Source organism: Phaethon lepturus, unplaced genomic scaffold (assembly GCF_000687285.1).
Source record: "Phaethon lepturus isolate BGI_N335 unplaced genomic scaffold, ASM68728v1 scaffold21692, whole genome shotgun sequence".
In the NCBI taxonomy this organism is placed as follows: domain Eukaryota; kingdom Metazoa; phylum Chordata; class Aves; order Phaethontiformes; family Phaethontidae; genus Phaethon; species Phaethon lepturus.
In genome coordinates this window covers 38,175-61,899 of record NW_010524384.1, presented here as the reverse complement: position 1 = coordinate 61,899, position 23,725 = coordinate 38,175, and the positions used below count along the sequence as shown (strand labels likewise).

The 23,725-nt window shown below is 38.5% G+C and overlaps 1 protein-coding gene across 1 annotated transcript in view; it reads right to left on the bottom strand.

Annotated features, from left to right (window-relative positions):
* Positions 1-23,725, bottom strand: part of LOC104617190 (ubiquitin-associated domain-containing protein 2-like) — a 34,727-nt gene that overhangs the window by 9,608 nt on the left and 1,394 nt on the right. Inside the window, exons 2-3 of the mRNA XM_010282437.1 lie at positions 23,010-23,057; positions 9,426-9,671 (exon numbers count right to left, since the gene is read on the bottom strand). Of these exons, the coding sequence (XP_010280739.1) occupies positions 9,426-9,530 (105 nt within the window). The 5' untranslated portion in view covers positions 9,531-9,671; positions 23,010-23,057. The remainder of the gene's footprint in view (positions 1-9,425; positions 9,672-23,009; positions 23,058-23,725) is intronic.

Genomic DNA, 23,725 nt, shown 5'->3' with positions numbered 1-23,725 from the left:
TCCTTCCTCTCTTTCTGAAAAGCATCTCTACCTGTTTCCCATATACATACCTGCCATGGCATGTTGTGTAAAAGCACTTCTTAACCAAAGTTTGACTATTATAAATCTTGTAGTATGGACAATTAATAAATACCCAGTTAAGTAGTTGTCGCAATTGAACATATTTTAATTAGATTAATTTCAAAAGGAATGAAAGAAAATCCTTTATAAACGTCCTCTTGAAAGTGATGTATGTGGTTTAGATATTTTGATAATGGTTATCTCATGTATATGGTTAATGCCAACACGCCATCTGTTTGCACAAACAGGAAGCACCTCCTGATATCTGTCCTGTTCACCTTTTCTTAACATAACAACCGCAGAGAAAGAAAAAAAAAAGGAAATTGCTTTGCATTTCATCTTTTAAAGTAACATTTTTAAAGTTCGCTACTCTGCACGCGAGCCATTACTTGGTGCAGACATAAGTATTGTCTTCTTTCATATAAAGCTTCATTTTAAAAAATGTACTGAAACCAAGAAACACTTGTTTGCTTTTCAGACATAAATTTTTCTACAAATTATTGACTCCAAAGTACACATACTGATGATATAAACAAAGAAAAAGCATAGCCATGAATGACACAATGATACTTGCTGTCCTGAACACTGCATAAGATCAATGGCAATGATGAAAATTGCAGTAGACTTATTCAAATGTCTAGCCTGCTTCTTTCTGTGAGGACAAAACTCTTCTGGTTTTTTGGTTGGGGTTTTTTTTTTTTGGGGGGGGGGTGTTTACTTTAATAATGGTCTTCTTTTGAAAGGGGGGAGAAAGGTAACGGTATTAGTGTTCTGAACATCGTTCTTAATGATTGAAAGAATTTTTCACCAAGGAAAGCACTCCAACAATTTCTAATGATATTTAAATTTCCTCTGGAAATTTATCTTACAGACAAGTCTCTTCAGCCAAGAGGCTCTGTCTCCAACTTTTAGTTGCTGCATCCTGAACTTTGATGCCTGCATTGTCCCAGAGGTGCTCACATGTCACAGAAGTTCAGAAATCCACATGTGGTCTTTTCTGAAGCCTGATCAGCTATTTCCTTTGAAATCTAGGAGGAACACTTTATCTGGCCTCTGAAGCTGCGTGAGAGACAATGGAAGGGGTTTCAGCACGGGCATGATGCCTTCATAGCAGCAGAAGCCAGAAATGCCAATGGGCAGCACATCTGCTCCTTGGAGGCACGGCTGCTTCTGTGACCGCATTCAAGGAAGTTGCAGAGAGGTTTCCTCACGTCCTCCTGCGTGCCCAGGCACTCGGCCTTGTAGACCACTGCTTGTCACGCACGACAGGAAGGGGTGTTATTTGGCTCAGACACATGACTGGCTGGCAGTAAGTGAAGAGCTGTGTATGTGCTCCCAAAAACTGGCAGTTAGCTCAGAAGACTGAAAGAGTCAGAATGCTCTGTGCTTAACCTGTTACAGCGAGGGTAAATACCTACTCTGTACCAAACTGTGCATCACAGTAACATTTACTTTTCAGTACTGCCATGATGCAGTAATTCAGCCAGAAAGCGATGGATCACTATGCCAAGAAGAAAGAAGGTATTTCCTATCAAGCAGAAGTTTAAAGATGCCATTTTTGAGAACTGATTCATTCATCTAACATAAGGGGAGTATGGATCAGGATTCTCAGGCTTTGTTTGCACTAATAAATGGGGATTTGGATCTTCCCTAGACAGTAGAGGCAGGTCTTCAATCACCTTTTCAAAGCACTTCCTTTTCCAAACTTCACGGCTTCGCTCTTGCTCTTCATCCAAACTGGGCTCTTCCTGGTGCTGTGATGTGACAGATACGGTCATGGCTACATCGGTTGAAAACATGCATCAATGTCAAGCTATTGGCAGTGGGGCTTATCACTCTTTTCCCACAGAAATCTCAGGTATAAATTAAAAAGTAATTTCCCATTATTAAAAATGAATCTTTCTAAGTGAGTGCCTTCTGAGAGGTAAAGCTGTTGGTTGTAATCACCACCTGAATTTTAAAGGAATGACATGATTTGGATCTGTTTTTATGTTGGGAATTCAATACTTGTTGAGTGAGATAAGGGGCGGGGAGGGGGGAGGCGGGCAGAGTTCCAGTGTGTCAAATGCTGAAGGCACGTCCACCAGCATGAACACGGAGTCTGTACTTCAGGAAACAATCAGTTAGCTCCATTTTAGACATTTTATACAAAACAGAGACAGTTCTAACCCTTACTACATGGCTCTTTGGATGTTGACTGATGACAGTGGACTGTTATTAAAGTGTGATGATTAGACAGATAATCCTTCATTCACCTGCTGTGCACAAACCTTTTCAAAGACGAATAAGTAGAAGCCGAAGCAAACGTGAGAAATCAGAGTTGCAAAATTGTTTTGATATGGCAAACGGAGATAATAAACAACTGGGCACAAAGAAAACTCAAACCCAAATTCTCCAACATACTAGCATGAACACGTACCTGAATATATAAAGGGTTAGTCTATGATGACATAGGGGGAAAAAAAAGCAGATTAGCATCCCATTTTTGGATTTAAAGGTTCAAGCTCTGTCTTACATTGCACATAGGAGGAACTTCCATTTGTTGACATGCTAAAGTCAACATACAAGGTGTCATAGTTGCAACTCTGGCAAAACTTTTGTATCTATTGTGCCTCTTAAGGTAGTGGATTAAGGAACAATCAGTGAAACTGGCCTGCAAGTTGTTAAGCGCTAGTATCTGAATTCTAATCAGAAAACCTGAGTACTAAGATGGACCACTTACTATCTGAATTACACACTTCTTGGTTACTACATGCTACGGAAGATGACATTGGGAAGAAGAAATGGCCTTCCATCAAGATTCTTTCAGTGCAGACTGGAAGGATAGCAGAACAAGCCCTAGAATCCAATAACTGACCAGCCCTCAATGCCTTATTTGCCCCATGTTCGAAGCTAGAAAGGGACAGGTACAGCTAAAAAGAAACTTGCCTTCTGTAAACAGGAACTGATCAGACAACAGAGAATTAAATACTCTGGAAATGCTTGGGGAGATTTGTAGGCCAGGAGCTTTTTTATGGGCAACTGCCTCAAGTTAAATTGTCAGAGGAAGAATATATAGAACAATCACATAGGAGAATAAACCATAGTCTATTTCTCAAAAAATTCTTTGCTTTGAAATAAAACAGTATTTTGCTTTAGGAAGTTGTCCAACCACTGTATCAACCACTGGTTCTCTAGGGAAACTGATTACAAATATCAAATAAAATTCAAAGGCTACAGCTCAAAAGCCCAGTCAGACAGAAAGAGCATTTCCTAATTCCAGTCCAAGAAAAAAATGATAGTTCAATGTGTGAGTGGGGTGCTACCAAGGAGTAGGAGTCAGAGACGGGTAGCCTTGTGATTGTGACAACTGGCTGTTAATGAGACACATTCAGCTTATTCTAGTTGTACTACTAGTGTCTGTCACCTTGTGGAATTGCCAATTTCCATGAAAAAGACAGAAAAATAAAGTGGTAGTCTGTGGAGTCATAAACTGTTCGTTACCCTGGAAATTCAACATTTTTTATTTCATAACTAGGATCCATGAAAAAAGTTATTCAGAAAAAGAAAACAGAAATATCTAAATAGCAGTGGGTTATCAACTGCTGCAAATCTGTTATTGAAATGAAACAGTAAAAACCCAAAGATTTCACACATGCCAACATCAGTAGTCTATGCAGTTTTGATACTCAGCAACCTCTAACAGTAAAGCTCCCCTTTTGAAACAAAAACTGGCTTATTCTCAACACAAAGAAAGCATTATTAAACAATTACAGAGAATAAGCAAGATTTTAAAATGCCAGAAGAGTGCCAAAAAGCAAAGGATGAATTAAAGACTCACTGAGGTCTGAAGGAAAAGATACTGTTTTCTCTACAAAAATGGAAGCTGTCTGTGATTTCAAAAGAATGCTTGGAGTGTGGACACACATGTATATCAACATGCAGAGGAAAGGAAAAATGAAGGAATACTGAGTCTAAATTTAGACACAATTATTATTGCTGCAGCATACATGCTTTATTCATGGGCTGAAATAAACTCATAAATCACTTACTAGTTGACATCATATTTTTAAAGAATTCTGTTAAGTCTTGTACTCAACATATCTCAAGAGTCTGAGTTCAAATAACTTTTTTATCTTGTTGGTATCCTACGTTTAGTTGTCTTGGAAGTTTATAGCAAAGCGGCTAAAGGCCATTTCTATTCAATTACATCACAAAATCCCAAAGTAGTCTTAGGTAACACAGACTAGTTGGAATGGACACCTAATTAGAGAAAAAGACTTTGAGTAACACTTGGCTAAAAACCTCACCCTTTTATTCAGGTAATGCAGTCTGGTAGATTCCTTCCTGACAATAATATGTACATCTGTGGAACAATACAAACAAGCTGCTTCCATCCAAAGTCCTGGCTGTGAGAGCAGGAGTTTATACGGACCTGGCAATCCACAAAGGTTGCAGAAGGTCTTCAGGGTTCAAAATGTCTGTTTGAAGGACTTGTTGTTGGTACTCAAACTCCTGAAGTTATTAAAGAAGATTTCACCAGAGTGGCTAGTGGGAGAGCAAAAGAATACACTCAGGTCTGGTTCTTACACTTCTTTGAACAGGCAGGAATGGACTGTCTGAGAGTACATTCACTGAGGGATTTTCTTTTACCATCGTAGATGAGGATAACATTCCTGAGGAGGAATTCTTGTGCCAGGGAAGTCTTCATTAATCTATTTTTTCCCCGAGGTCAGGAGTTTACCACTTAGACATAACCAGAGGGTAAATCAGCAATCTAGCCTCACAGTCCTTAGTTGACAAAATGTGGAACTTGCACATTTCTCAGGATATGAGACTCCCCGTAACAATAAAGACACTCTGTGTGCCTACCCACATAGCATCTCTCCAGTGTCCCAGGAGAAAGACATTTAATGAATGAACAATTAGTGGAAGTCACATTGTTACAGAAGTCGTCTAGTCTTTGCAAACAGAAGAATCTCATATAGAGATGCCGTGTGACGTGAATCAAAGGAGAGTCACGCCTCACTGAAAAGTAATGGAAGTTGGAATAGAAGAATAAAAAAGACCGGAGGGAAAAGACAAAAAGAGCTTCAAGTGGAAGATGGGGCAGAAAAGAGGTAATGAAGTGAAGATTTTCATGTATGGCCGTAGGCTCACACAGTCTGGAGCAACCTGGTGAAGCTCTTTTCTGAGCCAAGAAACTTAAGAGAAACCAAGAAGCAGGCAATACAGTGTCTTTAACATGCTCAGCACCAATGAAGGAACAAATGGTCTGTGGATATACAGAGAATTTTTTAAAGATGAAAGAACTGGGGTTCATACACTGCCCCCCAGAATGGGCACAGGGATGAACACTCAAAGAATTAGTATTATAGTTGCCAACAGAAGGCGCTGACCACATTTTCTGCAACTTTCCACCACCTTCCTCATATCCACCTTCAGTGACAACAGTGCTGTCAGCAATACCTAGGCACAGACACCTCCCTTACCTCTTTGCAATTTGGTTATCTGCCAGCCTCCCTCCCAGTTTCTCAATAGGAAGTGAAAGTTGACTCCCTGCTACCACACTGGTGCACAGATGCAACAGTTGCTTCCCTTTTCCCACCAGGGCCTTCATCTGGCTTACAGAAAAATAAACTTTCCAAAATGCTGGGAAATGAAAGAGATCAAGAAATTGAAAAGTTCAGAGAGGAAGACCAAAATGTTCATCAAAATTACAGTATCAAAAGGATAAAATAGTGCCCAAAGACTTCAACTACATCTTATCTGAATGAGAGAAAGGCAAGAGGCATGCATTCCTAAAATACTATGAGTTTCAGGATGCATCAGTAAATGATTGCTGGTGGTGAGACACGACATGAGAGAACTACCCCCAAAGCAAAGAAGGATTTTGTACAGGAGCAAACATAAAGTATGGGAAACAATGGAGATGAAGGGGAAGAGATGATGAAAACGTGGGAGGAAAATGCCATAGTGGGGAATGAAAATGTGAAAGTGATATAAAGGGGAAAAGGAGATCAGATTAATGGAGGGGGGGAAAAAAAGGATAAATTATTTAAATTAGAAAAGAGGACAGACAAAAGAGTGGGAAAGAAAAGAACTAAGAAATTAAAGTGAACTAAGAAATTAAAGTTTTAAAAGCAGTAACAAAATAGCAAGCTGGTATTTTTTGAGGGAATGAATACATACAGCACACATTTTGTCCTACGGCCTCAAAAAATGCATGGAGGTGTTGCTCAGTAATTCTCCATTTGTGACAAGTTCATAATTTCTCAGGATTATCCGTGGAAGAAAAAAAAAGAACAGAAAGTTTCCAATATGCACACTACCATCTGTTTAAGGGCTGTATCCACAGCAACTAGAGACCAAGACAAATATCAGTCACCATGTAACCACACTCCCCTGAGAAACTAGCAACGTAAGGTAATTTTTTCAGTTTCTAACAACATATTCAGACACAGTACCACTGAACATTTAAGGGCTAAAATGAGGTACATCAAGTAATGAAGGTGGTGGTTTATGTTCGAATTCTACCACACACTCAACCTATTCCTCAAAGTTATGGGTGTCTGACAACCCAGCACTCACATGCACAGCTCCGTGTTTCAGGCTCCTCCAGACCAGAACACTTCAGCTAGAGAAAGACTGGGAAAGTAAAGCTAAGAGTAGCCAGCAAATAAATTCTGGGGTGGTGTGGTGGTTTTTTGTTGTTGTTGGGGGTTTTTGGTTGCTTTTTTTTTTTTGTAGAAAGCATGCAAAGTTAATTGTGCTTTGGATAAAAGAGCTCAGTGAACAGCAGGGAAAAAAAAGGATAAAATTATTTACATTCCAGTATCTTGGAGGTACAGTAAAAACAGCTTATGAGAAACCTTTTTTCCCCAGTTACTTTCCCTGCTTTTTTTTTTTTTTTTTTACTCTTTTTGTGTTGGCTTGCCTAACTTGTCAGGCTCACATTCTTCAGAATTTCTTGCAAAAAGTTGAAGAATAAGCTTACAACAGAAAGCATTGATTTAAGAAAGGGGCCTCCTTACTGCCAGAACAGAGTTTGCCACATTGTGTGGACAATTGAGCACAGTTAAAACTACCTATGATGTTCTTGTGTTCTCCTGCCATATGCTACCGATATGCAGGGAAATTGCATTGTTTCTTTTCTCAAACGATGAACTGAAGAGTAAAGGAGTAGGAGGAATGCGCACAGCACTTTCTCAAGGGGCAACTAAACACAATTGTTGCACTATGGCATACAGAGGAAAGTTAAAGTTCATTTCCCTCACAAAACAAAAGGAAAGCAGGAGAGACAATATTAATTTGTCTCACCTATGGCACATTACCTGTGGACAGCATATTGGGACTCCAGAAATCTGCACAACATTCTCCTAGAATATAATTCAAAGTCATATTTGATGACTGATATATCCTTCACAGCTTTTATTATTTTCAGTTTCACGGAAAAAAAACCCTCCCTAAGAAACTGAACTGCATTCTTTACCAGCTTCACTCCCACAGGTACAATTATCATCTGAATTCCATCTGTAACATGATCTGCTCAATTCCACTGCCTTCAAATTATGCCTTTCCAAGCCTCTTAAAGGCAAAAGAATTGCTCAAGTACAACAACCCAGAAAACTGTTTTCAATGTTTAAAATATTGAGATTGAAATTAGTCTGCTTTTCATTTTTACCCCTATACCTCAACATTTGTGAATGATGCTTTTCATTATTTAGTCGATGGCCATTAAAAACAGGCTGGACAAAAGCTTTAATGACGCATCTTTTCTGAAAAGCCTCCCTGAAACGTTCACACATTGATCCCACTGCCTCCTGATCACTGGTTTCACAGATTAGCACTATCAGTTAACTAAATGCTACGCTCACGTTAAAGGCCAAACATGAAGGTAACTTGAAAGAGTTTCAGCAACTTGTAAAGGGAAGCATCTCACTGCTGTTCAAACAACGTTCATTTATTTTACTTAAACCCCTCCACCTTTTTAAAGAACTCTATTTGAAGTCAAACATGAAAAGATGTTTTTCCACTTTCATTGTTCATAGCCTAAGAAAAGGAAAAGATGAGAAGAAAATGTTATCAACTCTCCTTTTATCATTTACCATTCTGAGCTTATTTACCACTTTTTGAGATTAAAAATATATTATAAAGACTGTCCTTCTTAACTGGTAATGGCTTCTTCCTCCTATCTGAAGAAACTTGGCCGCACCCTTCACAGCAGCTTGTAGCCCACCAGACACTTTCAATTCATTTTCTATTACAACGGCAACATTCAAGAACTGAGTAATTTCTAGTTCAGCTCTTATGTTAAAACTGATTAACATTCTAATGGGAATAGAGAAAAGGAGATTAGAATCTTCCACCTGAGGAACAACATCAGAAATGGAAATGTTAAGAAATCAAGGAAAACAGAATTATGTTATCAGGGAATGGAAATAAAGATTCATACTCCAGCTGCTAGCCAAAGCTTTATGCCATCACACCTCTGATTCTGGCAACATATTAACGGTAACATAGCTATACCTACTTGCACTACACTACCTCAAACATAACGAGAACTTGTGTATCAGTACAGAGCTGTGTCTCAGGCGGGAAACTCCGCAAGGACTTCAAATTGCTAGGCTGTAATTAAATTATGAGCAATACATAGTCACATAGAGCAATGCAAGGCCTATGTTGTCTGCTAGGTTGGATAGAGTAGTAACACATCTAAGATACTAGAAAAAGTGACTTGAGACACCATGTGCATTGTTTGACTGCCCTACAATGCAAGTATGTGAACATCTTAATTTGCTGGTTTGACTAAACCAGAGAAGGGCTCTGCTCTTCTATTCTCTAAGGAAATAAGAGCACTTAAACACAGCAAACAGAAAACCCCTGTGGTTGACCTCTGTAAGAAAGTTAGAGAATTTAATTTCTGCACTTTCTTAAAAGAAACAAGCTTTATTCAAAGTACACCTGCAAACAAAGGAGTTATGCAGACAATTTTCAACCTCTCTGAAAAGGATGCTAGCAATACAAATACCCCGAAGAGTCAGAAGCATTTTGACTTACTAACTTTCCACAATGGCTCTTACTAAAGACCACTGAGAGGAAATCACTTTACCTTTCAGCCTCATTTTTGGTGAAAGAATGCCAGAAGTACTGATATCCTTACAGGATTGTCTGACATTCTGCTTACATCTGGTGAAGCAATTTTAACATACAAAGCTATATAAAACACTTAAATGGCTATTAGCAGTACCACAGTGTATGAAAGTGATGGAGAAGAATAAAGAAATACACTTATTTTTAAGAAACAGGAATCACAAAAGATATAGGAATCAAAAATGTATTTTTCCTATAACTTAATATAATCCTTACAGAACGTGTATCAATACCTGCTGCTGCCTTTGCCGCCTCATTTGGGCAACCTGAGACATCATGATTTGACGATCCAGTAACTCCATTCTCTGCTGCCTCTGGATGTCAACTGTTGCTCCCATTCCCACTCGAACTTCATTCGTTGGTTCCGCAGATGAGAAGATTGGTTCAAGAGTCCAAGAAAATATCTTTGCTACCCAGCTGGGCACACAAAGAATTCTATGAACTTTTAATATACTGCTATTGTAGCAAATCCCAGAAACCTAAAAACAAAAATGAAATGTTAAAAAAACCAAAAATGAAATGGTAAAAAAACCCCCACAACCCAAAAAACTTATATACACCAAATTTACTTTGTATTAGGCTGCAGATAGCAGTTGGTCTTTCTGTTTTTTAAAGCACTTTTTATTGTATTTACCCAGAGTTCTCAGTCAAGAATCAGAGAAAGAATAGGGGATTTCTTTACCTGCAACTTCCCCGTAACTACAGACTATTCTTTAAATCTGTGTACTGCATTGGCTGTGACTCAGAAAGCTGCTTGGGTTTTTTGTTTGTTTCAGAATTTGAACCCAAGCCAAGCGACCATTTCTCAAACAGGTCAAAATTAAAGCAAAATTTTAATTTTTAGTAGAGAAACTGCATGCTGATCTGAGAAGTTTAAGGCTACCCTCAATGCTGAAGCATTGTAAACACTCCCTAAAAAAACACAACCCTTCAGACTTTTGTCGTTGTCGTCCCTGTCCCCCCCCCCCCCCCCCACCCCCACTCGCCCCTGCCCCCCCCCCCCGCCCCAAGTCTCTTCTTCTGGTAAAAACAAAGGCAAAACAGCTGATTTGAAGTTAAATCTAAGTGTATGCACAGACTTATTCCACAAGGATTCCATCTGCTTTCTATGATTAAAAAACAAAAGGTTCAAAAACCAATTTATCAAAAACTGCGATACTGAAAAAGCCAAACTTTGTGACACTCTTCTCCCACCTATAAGAAAAAACCCCATTCCCTGCATTCACACTTGTGCTTGCCTTGTGGCTTGATTTCATTTCAGATTCAGGAGGAGTGACTGAATTCCATGTGTCCCATAAATGATCTACATTCATCACTCAAACATCATTTTAAATCCCATTACAAAGCTCTAGCACTTGAACCCAAAGTGGTCCAGCAGGAAGGCCAAAGTTCTTGCACAAGCTCTGCATTCTGCTTTATGCCACATTTCAGTATTGGTGACTATTTATTGTCTGTTATGCCACAAGAATTATGCTATGACAACAGCGTGAAATGAACAGGAAGAGATATGAGCCCCAAAAAATCCATAAATATATTCAAACAAGGCAATGATGCTAGAAGCAATGTAGAAACTTGACATTTGGGCTATTTATTTGGGATACTTTTTTTATGTCAGTGACCTTTGTATAAACATACCAAATGCATTGCTGCGTATACAAAGGGAAATAGCATAGAAAAACGCAACATTCTTTGGGAGGGGGATATTTTTCAGATTATTTACAAGGTTATTGTTAATTATCTAAATAAGACTAATCTAATCGAAGACTTTCAGCAAAAATACATTCTGCTTTGGAACACACTGATTTTCATCTTATTCTACTTTCATTTTATAACTGCTCTCAGGGTTGGATGTAACACTAAACACACGATACCATTCTAAAATGAGAAAGAACAGTTTTAAACTACACTTAACCCTTTCAATCTTTTCGTGCTATGAGGAAGGAGGCAAATGGGATGGGATAAGATGAAGGCCATAATCTCTGGCATCATAGTGAAGGTTGCCTTTAACAAAAATTTTACGTATTCAAAGAAAGGTCCTGACCGGACTCTAGGAATGACAGGGCACTGGAACGGAAGCTTCTTCATGACCTCAGCTTTAGTGAAACTGTTTCAGATGACTGTAAGCCCACGACCAAAACTTGTGCACATCAACTGGAAACTGAGAACTATAATCACCAAAGAATGAGTGCAGGAAAATTCGTATCACTTCTGCTTCATCTGCTTTTGGTATGTAGCACTTGAGGCATCTACCTAGCAAGAAGGTCGCTCAGAAGTTAACCACCTGGTCCCAAGAAAGTTATGTAGATACACTCCCCACTCGAGAAAACCTAGATTGGAGGGCTACCAGGAAGGTCACTTTTTTGTTAGCAAGAATTACTGAACCAGGCTGCAAATATTACATATACATTTAATCTGATGATTTCTTAGATGCAAAATGCACAAGCAGCACCTACAAGTGCAAGCACAAGGACCTACAAATTATCTTCCTTCCTCCCCTTCCTGTATTGTTAGGCTACAGAGCCAGGCACCCTCTTTGATCCCAGGGATTTTGCGTTCCTGGTTGCACAGGTGTAAACCAGTCAAGGAAAGAGCACTCCAGCTCAAAATACTTTGTCCACCAGCGTTCCCTCACTTCTTCTAAATGTCCCTCCCGCCTACTGATCTCTGCACACTCTTATGACCTACAGTCTTTTGTTAAGGTCTAATGTTTTCAGGGCATCCTAAACCTTGAACAGGTTCAAGAAGTCACAAGGACAAAACAAAGCAAGTGGTGATGATAGGAAAATCTACACCTCCCTGAATGTATGACAAATCTTGACACATGTCTGAACACATTAACCACAAACAGAGTCATTCTCTTATCAACTCATGACAGAAAATACAGCAAAGAGATAGCAGCAGCGTGTTTTTAGTGTCAGTACTTCAGGTCTTGTTTGCCTCAGAAGGGAAAGTGTACTGCAAACACCAACTAGTAATGCATCAGTAAAAGCATTCTCATCCTTCTATGTAGAGACCGCTAGTCATAGAATCATTGTAGTTCATCTTTGAATCAGAGGATCATTAAGGTTGGAAAAGACCCTTAAGATCATCAATTCCAACCATTAACCTAACACTACTACCAAGTCTACCACTAAACCATGTCCCTAAGTGCCACATCTACACGTCTTTTAAATACCTCCAGGGATGGTGACTCAACCACTTCCCTGGGCAGCCTGTTCCAGTGCTTGACAACCCTTTTCGTGAAGAAATTTTTCCTAATATCCAATCTAAATCTCCCCTGGTGCAACTTGAGGCCCTTTCCTCTTGTCCTCTCTCTCCTTACTTGGTAAAAGAGACTGACACCCACCCACCTCATTACAGCTTCCTTTCAGGTAATTGTAGAGTCATTCCAGACAGAAGATAAAGGCTTTATAAGGCTAAAAGTTTATGGACACTGCTAAAATGGAGAATGGCACTTCGCACTGTGTATGAGACTCAAACACGTGACTCCCACCTGCCTTCCTAGCTTTACTGAGCTCACTGGAGTAGCATGCCTGGTCTATAGCCAACGCACCCGTTGCAGTGGGCTGTCTTCTCTCTCCTTGCTGCTCTTCAACAGCAGACTAGTGTCTTGCCCCCTCCTTGTCCTGCCTTAGACAGAAACTCACTGCGTAACCCAAACATGTGGACTTCTGTGCTCACAGAGCAGGAAGCTGAGAAGACTCACAATATTAAGTTCATAGTAAAATCTAAAATAAAAAACACCTAGTGAAAGAACAAGACAAAACTGTGTGGGGCTAGCAGAAGATAAGTGTATATTCTATATATAGTTGCCATGAAACTTACTGTGGACCAGTAATTGTTCAGAGCAATCGTGTCAGACTGCAGTTCTTCACAAGGATAAGCAGATGGAAGGACAGACTCAGCGGTGAAGAGCACTAAGGGTACACTGGCATTCCACCTTGCTACCTCCACATCTGTTGGGATCTCAGTGCCACTCTCCTTCCTCTCTCCCTTGATTTACTACTCCAACTATAAAACTATTAGATGAAATTATAAGAAACTTTAAATGGTGTGCTCAGTTTTAACAAATTTTCAAGAAGTTTCATCTAGTAAGGAAGAGATACCTATTTGCATATTTCCAATAAAGCCAGAATGGAGACATTTGTAGTTAAAATAAGTCTCGTGATTCAGTCTGGTTTAGTGTCATACACTCATCTTAATGTCAAGTATTTCCAAAGAACTTCCTCTTCAGCTCATTCATATGCATAACTTGATATATATAATAAAAAAAAAAAAACAAGCTTTGACAAAGTATAAACTAACTTTTTACACCACTTCTGTTACAGACATGTAGTGAATTTCTAGTGTTTAAGAAAGTAAACCAACTTTATTTATTCAAGGAAGATAAGATGAGCTCATTACACCCTAAGTTCAGCACTGTACTGATTAAAAGGGTACTTCCCACAAACAGATGAGCCTCCAGAGTATTTTAGGCTCTAAAAACTCACTAAGGAAAGACATTGCCGTTAAGTTCACATTGTTAGAATAGAGAATTTTTTGGCTGGCAACATAAAATGCATCTTAGCTGTTTTCTGTTAGTCACACCATCATAACCTACAACCTCATCCACCATATTGTATGAGGTAAAATGCTAAGCAGAGGAAATGGGAGTATGCTGGAAATTGTCTGCTACGCTGCAGAAAAAAAGCATGTTTATATTTTTTCAGTTTCTTAACATCATGGCTTACTACTCGTCCTTCAAATGAAGTTTCCTAACCTCTTCCCACCCCTGTAGAAAGCCCAACTTCCCCTCCCCTTCCCTCATGTTCCTCCAAAGTTATACACTTTTTAGAAAAAGGAAGTAGCTGTAGTTTCTCTTTTACATTAGGTAAACCAAACATGGAAGCTTTCCAATATTTTACATGACAAAGACACATATGCTCCACTACTAATGGAGATATTTAAAATCACTGTACTTGATTAACATTAAAAAAGGAAAGCAAATGGAAAAAACAGTACGCTGACTGGTGTAGAAAATTGTTTTGCCTAATGGTGAGAACTTGACAGCAAATATTCAATTATTTTGTTCTGAATAATTTAAACATATTCATCATGTATATTCAAGACTTTGCTATTTTCAGATATCAACAAATCGGAAGCAAATAGCAGTATTCTTAAAATGCAGTGACATTTTCATACCTATCTTATCTGCTTTAACCTTAGTATGTTCTATACAACTCAAATCAAAACGAGATTTTGACTGAAGTTTGTGTTGAGATTCTGCATTTACCTTGATTAGATAAACACATTTAACAAACCAAGAAAGATCATGTGAAAACCACCCAACAAATAAAATCACTACACATGTATTTTCAATTTGTAGTTGTAACCTGGAATTTAACTGCAAAACAACAGATTACTTTGTTTGGGTTTTCTTTGCAGAAATAGTTACTAAGAGTATAAACTGCCTTTTGCAATAGTTAGCCTAACAGAAAAATAAGATTATAATAAACTAATTATCTTCAATTTCCTTCCCAGTTGACTAGGCTTATTAATTTCTCAGATACCTTGAATTTTTTTTCTTCAGAGTCCATCATCTTCACTGGTCAGGTGCAATCGCTATTAGATTTCAATCATCCTTTGTGTATGTGCAAGCATGACTGTACTGCCTCTAGTCTTAACTTGTACTTGTGACCTAAGGATAGGTTCCCTTGGGTCTCTGCTAGAGTTCTGCAGGGGATCGTCATCATATTGTTAACCAAACCTCTTTACATAAAAGATCATGATTGGATTCATCTGCCCCAACATAGACAAATGTAATTGAAAAGCCTACATATGAGCTGGTATCATAGTCAACAAAGAGAAACGGGCACTGTCAAGATGTGACTCATTCTATGGCAGATCTCTCCAAAGTACACACACAGCTGAATTGCTCTCACGGATTCCCCCTCCAAACAATAACAACATTGAAGCCATGATGCTATACATGTACAGGCTAGAGGAGCTTGATAGAAGTAATCTACCTCTTACTGAACCAGCTGGCACAACTGACAAAGTAGACCAGATTTTGGGCACACAAACTTCCTCAGATCTGAGAGAGAAACCGAAAACTTTGAAGTTAAATACAAACTGAAAATTCATTTTTCTACAGGATCTCAGAAGCTGTGGATATAGAAGAGAAAGTATCTTCTGACACATTATTAATGTCTCCCCTCCTTTCCTACTCTTTTTCCTTCTTCCAGAATTGGAAATATCTGCATCTCTCTCCTCCAGAAACAATTACAACCTCACTTCCACATCTCCTGTATGCCAGGTCAGTCAACTACTTTTCTTCTCAGATACTTTAACTGATGTAGGAGTAAGTATTGTCAGCTTAAGTCAGTTGTCACGTGTTTATGTGTAGCCATCTAGACATGAGCAAGGTGTCTATGCTCCCACCAAAGAGGAGATAAGTCAATACAGTTAGTAGAATGTAGAGACACCTCAAATTAAGCCACCGACAGTCACTCAACTGAATATTGACCATTTCCCATATGCAGATACCTCATGTTAGTTTTGGGTGCTATTCGCACATCTGTTAGCTTACATATGGGTATCTGCACCCATCCCGAAGTTAGGACAGACAAACAGACAATGGTTCTTTTTCACTCCCTAACCCATGTTATTTTATGAGCAGGACATTGGACTAGATGTCAGCCTCAGTGATTCTGATTCTGTGAACTGCCTTACTACTTGGCCTTTGGTGGGTAGTACTATCAGCAAGGGGAATCACATCAGTTACACATAAAATGTATGTTTTAAATCAGAAAAATACTTCAGCACATGCAGTACTTTAAATAAGTGAGCAGTCTCACTGGTATTAGCAATACTAGTGATAAATATATTGTAAAACCATGTCAAATATTCAGAAATCACAACTGAAGTTCCAAAAAGTCACTAGCTAGACTGTCTTAAAATCGTAAGTGGATTTTTTTTGTTTGTTTGGTTTTTGTTGTTTTGTGTTTGTTTTGTGGTTTTTTTTTAAGTTTCCTTCATTATTTCTAAGCCTGGGGGATATTCTTTTGGATTTTGAAGCAGTAGTTTGCACAAGGATTAAAAACTTATTTTACTATTAGGAAAGATAGCTGACATTCCCCCAAAACTCCTGACTCCTTGAGCTAGGACTTCAAGAAACACTAGCAAGAAAAAGAAGAAAAAAGAAAAATCAGAAGTGTTGGTAATACTTTCTGCATCTTTACAAACTTTCCTGAAAAAGAACTGGGGTTATCCATATAATCCAAAAAGGACTGGTGCTTTAATTTGAATATCAGGTCGTGAAATTGTGTCCTGGTCAATATTTTCATTTGTATCTTTTATACAATAAAACATTTTGCTGCAGTTTTTAGAACATAATCCACAGTAATGTGCAATATGACCTAACTGTACAATAAAGACCTCTGTAGCCCTTTGTTACATCGGAAGGTACATATATAGGACATTTGCTGACAGGCAAAACAGGACCCATGCAAGTGCCCTAGTGTGGTGCTCAAGCCTGAGATAGAAAGCCCAGCTCATGAAGTAGGGAGAGCAAGCCCAGCTCTATACAGAGCAGCCCAGTATACCTCCAGAGTAACACCCATGCGGTGTTTAATAGGATTTTTTGATGGTGTTGTCAATGACGCTGGGTAATCAGCTGAAAAGGATGTTTTGGCCCACTGCACCTAGCATATGTGCTGAGCCTTAGCTGAACAGCCAGTGGCAGTTCCAAGTCCAACCAGGCACACTGATTTCAAACACAAAGGCTCAAATACCAGTTGCAATTAAAGACAAGACAGCAGCAGGGAATCTTTAAATAATCTATGTTCTTGGATTTGTTTAAATTTTCTTAGTTATTTCTTCTAAAAATTATGTTTCTTGCAACAGAAAATGATAAAAATATGTTCCCCTGTGATCATCCAATGTTTCCACAAAACTAAAGACTTAAATAAAAAGTAAAAAAAAAATCAAAGAGATGACTACAATATACTTAGAAAGGTGTTTAAAGTTTAAAAGACACTGTTAGAGATATCCTCCTTTTGTGTCAATTTTTTCAAGTCAGAAATGCACTGTGAAGTAGTCTGTTACGAGGCATTTGGGTGAAAACAAGCTCAAGATGAGAAAATAGCAATGAGAGTTTTTTTAAAGTGCTATTAATGTTATTGTGAGTGCACTAGATTTTGCTTTACACAATAACAATATTCAAAACAGTAGCACATAATTTAGATGTTTTTTAATATTGTTTATTTAAATTTCAGACTTCTAGTAAGTTTTGCCTTCACTATAGCTTTTCATAATTCCAAATTTAAACAAATGAATTAAAAATGTGATTTCAGTTATTGCAAATAATTAACTTTTATCCACCCTGAACTCCAAATATTCCTTGGCTATAAATCAACAGCACAAAAAACCGTTAATGCATACCTTTAATGTATTTTTTTAAATTATCCAAACTCAATCTTATTAGACTGACTCTCTTCTGCATGACCAAAGCACTACCACAAGACGTTTAATGTGATTAAGTAGACTTACCTGAATCACCATTTACTATTACACGATTACAAAGAATTCAAGGAATACCATACTTTGACATTGACCAAAGATCTACGTAAGACTAAACATGGATGACTGGAGGATGTCCAGACTAACTGGAGGATGAAGAATGATGCATGGCAGGACATGAATGTGGAGGTAATTGCACACTACATTATCAGGCTCTGATCAAAGATTCTCTTCAAGAAAGTCAGCACATATTTAATACTAATTTTAAGTATGTAGAAGGGATGATATTTTAAGTGTGAATACCGCACTGTGGGGTAATACAAATGCTTCTGCATTCCCTTCAAAACTTTCTTTTAAAACAACAAAAAGAATTCAGTAAGGATTGTTCAAAATCACTTAAGAAAGATGTGGAAGAGGAAGAAGAACAGCAAGAAAATCAATGATTCTTAGGTCGGATCTGATATTAACTACATAATGTTATTTTAAGATAAGAAATAAAAAAATGAAAGTCTGGTTTAAATATTTTGCTCCCCAGTCCAATCACATCTTATCCTATAAAAGCTGATTCTAAAGGACAGAGATTTGCTACAGAAAAACACCTCAGCTGAACAAATAACAAAGAAAGGATGAAGTTCTTAACAAGCAGAACTCAAAACAATGCAAAATACACTCCTGAGTATTTAGCAACAGGTATCTGCACTCTATGTCAAACCAAGTCAGCAACTTCAAAATTATGAATAACAACTAAAGCACCCAAAAATCAGAACTGAAATTAAAACCAAGCACTCAACACTGTCTGAACCTTCTGTCTTAACCATAAGCCTTTAAAGTACATGCTCTACATTACAGATTCATTACAGGTTTCCAATACCTAAAGTGTAAAAAGCACAACTTTTCATACAATCTGAAAAAAGTAAAGCATAGTGTAGCACAGAAACAATGCAGAAGGCTGTTGCATTTAGCTTAGTGAAATCTGCAAAGTAAACTGGGTTTTAGAAACTTCAGCATTTGTAAGGTTAAGAAAATTTCAATTCCCTGAGGTTTGAGTTGAACGCTACACAAATTCAAGGCAGCTCACAGAAGATTTGGGGTATACCAAATTTTGAACTTTATGCAATGCAGGTTACCTAGCAAACAAATAAACAAGTGACACTAGATAAGAAGAAAGAGGCTACAACAATAAATCACAGAAAAGGCTTGAAAGATACCTTTTCCCTATGAAATATAGCCCTAGCTACACAGTTAGCAGAAACCCTGGCATGTGATCTGTATGATGACAACATTCTACTAATAAGAACTGCATCTCCCAGCGGGCTTCTCTCACCTGCTGATACCAGCCTGAGCTTACTTCTTGAAGCAGGTACACTGTAGCTATCTATAATTGAGCGAGCCTTGACATGCCCCTCAAATTTCAATCCTGCAAGAGCATAGCAATGAGAAATCTAAGCTGAGAACCCCAGAGATTTTAAAGGCAGTGGGAGGAGGGGAGAGAAGATGGGTTGATATGTATGCATCCAATGAAATATTCAAGTGGATACCACTTTCTGAGGCGTTTTGACTGTTTTAAAGAAAAAAAAATAGTAGGGAAAATGTTTCAAGCCTTCACTAAACTGAGTGACATGCATTACACGGAAGCACTTCTGTACACAACTACTGAAAGAATTACTGGCTTGAAGTCAAATGGGAATAGGCTGTATGACTTTCATGATACATCTGCATCTCTAAAATGAAGTTTCCTGATTTTATGACATAAGCCAACACCCATCATAAGAAACAAATATGGACTGTATAAACTAAGTATGGTGTATTGCTGGCAAAACAAATCACAAGTAACTAAATTAGTCTCATAAAGAAGAATAACATTACAGATTACTGACTACATTGGATTAGTGGATTTGTTTACAGCCTACTTCCCTTAAATTCTCCCTTTTTTGTAAATAAACATCATGTATTTAAACAGGCTTAATACAGGCCGGGGGATGAAGGAAGACTTGGGGGCACTGGTGGATGAAAAGCTGGACATGAGCTGGCAATGTGTGCTCGCAGCCCAGAAGGCCAGCCGTGTCCTGGGCTGCATCCAAAGCAGTGTGGCCAGCAGGTCGAGGGAGGGGATTCTGCCCCTCTGCTCCACTCTGGTGAGACCCCACCTGCGGTCCTGCATCCACCTCTGGAGCCCTCAGCACAGGAGAGACATGGACCTGTTGGAGTGGGTCCAGAGGAGGCCACACAAATGATCAGAGGGATGGAACACCTCTCCTGTGAGGACAGGCTGAGACAGTTGGGGTTGTTCAGCCTGGAGAAGAGAAGGCTCCGGGAAGACCTTCGTGCAGCCATCCAGTACTTCAAGGCGGCTTCTAAGAAAGATGGGGACAGACTTTTTAGCAGGGCCTGTTGCAAAAGGACAAGGGGTAATGGTTTTAAACTAAAAGAGGGCAGATTTTGACCAGATCTAAGGAAGAAATTTTTCACAATGAAGGTGGTGAAACACTGGCACAGGTTGCCCAGAGAGGTGGTAGATGCCCCATCCCTGGCAATGTTCAAGGTCAGGTTGGACGGGGCTCTGAGCAACCTGATCTAGTTGAAGATGTCCCTGCTCATTCCAGGGGGCTTGGACTAGATGACTTTTAGAGGTCACTTCCAACTCAAACTATTCTATGATTCCATGAAACAGCATGTTTTATACAACATACCAGCAACTGAAATTACCAGGCCCATACTGACGTACCAAAAGAACAGTAATTGAGAGGTACTCCAGTTTCATCTGGCAAGAAACAAAGCTGCCCTTAAGAGTGTATTCCTATGCTGAGTCAAAATTAGAGATCTAAGAAGATATACCTTATGGCAAAGACATACACAGCAGACCTTTTGTATTCTGATAACAAAACACGTGCTGTAATCTCTGTAACTGAGAACAACCCAGCGTCAAACTACAAATTGGTTAAAATTGCCTATCACCAGGCATATTACATCAATGCCTACCTGCATACCTAGACTCAAACACATCCGCGAACACATACGCACACACAAACACATATCTGTACTGATGCCATCGCTCAAAAACACCAAAAACAAGAACTCAAGGTAGTACAATTCCCAGTTGCTCTACACCGTGCCTGGAATTCACAGGGAAGTCTAACAGCATTAGCAAGGATGAACACAGAAATGAATCTCCAGTGCCACATCATGTACCTGGAATGTCAGATCCCATCTAGTGTAAGAGTGTTCATGACATGTTCAAACAACTTGCGAGCGTTTAAATAAACCTAAATCAGGAACATCGTGAAGAAAAAGTGGAAGCTGAGAACGATTCAGAAATTGTGCTGGGACCATCCATTTTAATACTCCACATAAGCAGAAGTGCAACAAAAGCTAAATTGCAGAACCATGTAATATACAGTCATATGAATGTCTAAGTGATCTTTACAGCTAAAAATACAGACAGTGAAGTGTCTAACAGGCAATGTTACTAGTGAGTAAATATCACACCTAGCTGACTTGGTGCTCATGCATTTACACAGCCTTTTTGTATAAATACATGCAGATTTGATTCAATAAAGATACAGTATGTTAGAAAATGGCAAGAGCAGTAAGAATTACAAAAATACATAGGCATGATTGACGATGACAATTCATTCTGACTGAAGCATGAATTATAAATACATGCAGATTTGATTCAACAAAGATATAGTATGTTAGAAAATGGCAAGAGCAGTAAGAATTACAAAAATACATAGGCATGATTGATGATGACTTAATTCATGCTGACTGAAGCAATATGAAAACTTAAAATTATTTTTAAGCCTTCCTGTGCCACAGAGAAAGCTCAATTTATTCCTACAGACTTATACCTACATAAAACATATGGTCAACCTGCAATTAACAGAAAGGTCATTGAAAAAGAACTCTAAGAAAGTTACACTATACAGCTGAACAAAACTATATATTAAAAGGCAATTAAAAGAAGAACTGCATAATATATTACGAAAAAAGATTTTTATATATATAAAAGTTATAAAGAACGACTCAAGTATTTTTTCTAATACACACACACACTTATTACCAAGTATACATACAGTTCCTGCCACCAGGAAAGAGGGAGTTAAAATGCCTTTCCTTTTTTTTTTTTTCCTGTCTTTCCTTTCCTTCCCTCCCCTCTCTAATGAACACCTGTTCAAAAGGAAGGGCTATTAAAAGAGCTGGAAGAGTAACAGGAAGGGTAGAGCATTTGGAGGAAGTCACAGATCCTCAGGCAGGCACTGAGGCTTGGGCTGATCTCCAGGAGAGAGAAACACTGGTTTATGAGTTGCTCTGTTTTCATCAATATATGGTCAGACCAAATTGCTGAGCAGACTTCACTATCTACTGCTCCATCACTCCTGTTGGTTATCTTGCAAGCTCACAGCATATTTTGGAACAGCAAATGGTAAGAGACCAAACTACTGAGTTACAGCAGCAATACATGAAGTATCCACAGGCGTTTTACTCTGAGCTCGCTGCAAATTCAAATTAGTAGGTTCTAAATAGCAAGGGCATAATTTAAGTTCTTCTTCAGGTTGCATCATCATCATAAGTAATGAGCTGCTTTGGAAGACAAGGCACTTTCACTGTTTGAAAAGCAGACAGCATTTTGGGCCAAGAAATCAAGAGTCTGAGCTCCTAGTTTCTAAATTTGTAAAATTTTAAAAGAAGCTTATCAGTATCTAACAATCTGGAAGATTAAGTACAATCTGTTTTAGGATTAAGTGCCTTAGTACTAAGAACAGAGTTGGAAAGGAAAAGACAGACCACGCTGACTTTATCTGACTGGTGTGAAGAAAGTGATTTTGTACCCTTGCTGCCGTTATCATAGTGAGAAACAGGTATAATTACAGATGTTCCAGGAGAACAGCAAAACATGAAAAATTCTCACAGCAAAGTTGTTAAAAACTACTATTTGGAATAAAAGCTTGAGGCTGGCTGAAAACTGAAAAAAACAAAACCAAACCCAATAGGGTGAACATTTCTATAATGTCCTCAATAGTCTCACTTATAGTCGTGGGTCTAAAGCTACATTCATGGTGGTAAAATTAATTTTAGGGGGGGTCAGAGACCAGTGGCACCCTGCAAATATTAACCAGCTCTTTTGCTGTCTGTCAGTTTATCACCAACCAGTGCTTTACACCTTTGGAAGTTACAAGATGAAAACCTTCTACTTACTATCACAAATAAAAACATTACTCAGTAATTTCTGTTCTTTTTGAGCCCAAATATACTGCACAGATTGTATACATAACAGAGTGTTTTAAGCAACACATGATTTTTAAAACAGTAAGACTTACCAGTCCACTTAAGGCTAAAATCCAGATGTAGGAACCAGAGGTTAAGAGCTAGAAGATAAGAGCAGTGATTTAAAATTTTTATTTTACAAAGCTGTTGTTGTCTGAACTACTAAGTTGCAATATTATATAGGCTATGTACTTGTCATGACAATGGGAGGAGTCAGACATTTATGTTTGTGAAATTGAGTGTAACATTAAAAAAGATGTATTCCAGAAGTAGCAGAAGTGGAAAAAACGCAACGACCCAACAATTGTTCTTCTTCTACAGAACAATACATTTGGTTTTCATATAGCATACTAAGTATAACAGGATGTCAGTTATAGGCTGCACAGAAAAACAAGCGTGAAGGATAGACTGAAGCACAGGAAATGACTCAGCAGCAACAGGAGAAGAGTTCCAAGTGGGGCAGGCAGTGTAAGTGAAGCTTTCAGGCATGCAGTCACGGAGAAACTGAGCGTGAGGATCAAAATTAAAGAAATAAAGTTCTCACTCAGTGGCATATTTGTCATCATGAAATCACAAATACAGGTTGGAGTGAATTTTTTAGAAAATCCTGATAAGTCAACAGGGCAGCCTGTTGTTTCTAGTAAAGTATGTGATTAATCACCCGGAGAAGGTTATTACCAACTGGAAAAATGGGCTGAAAATTTGACTGATACTGGTTACTTTAGCTCTGCATGATGCTGGCTGAATCATGAGAACACCTTTGCTCTAG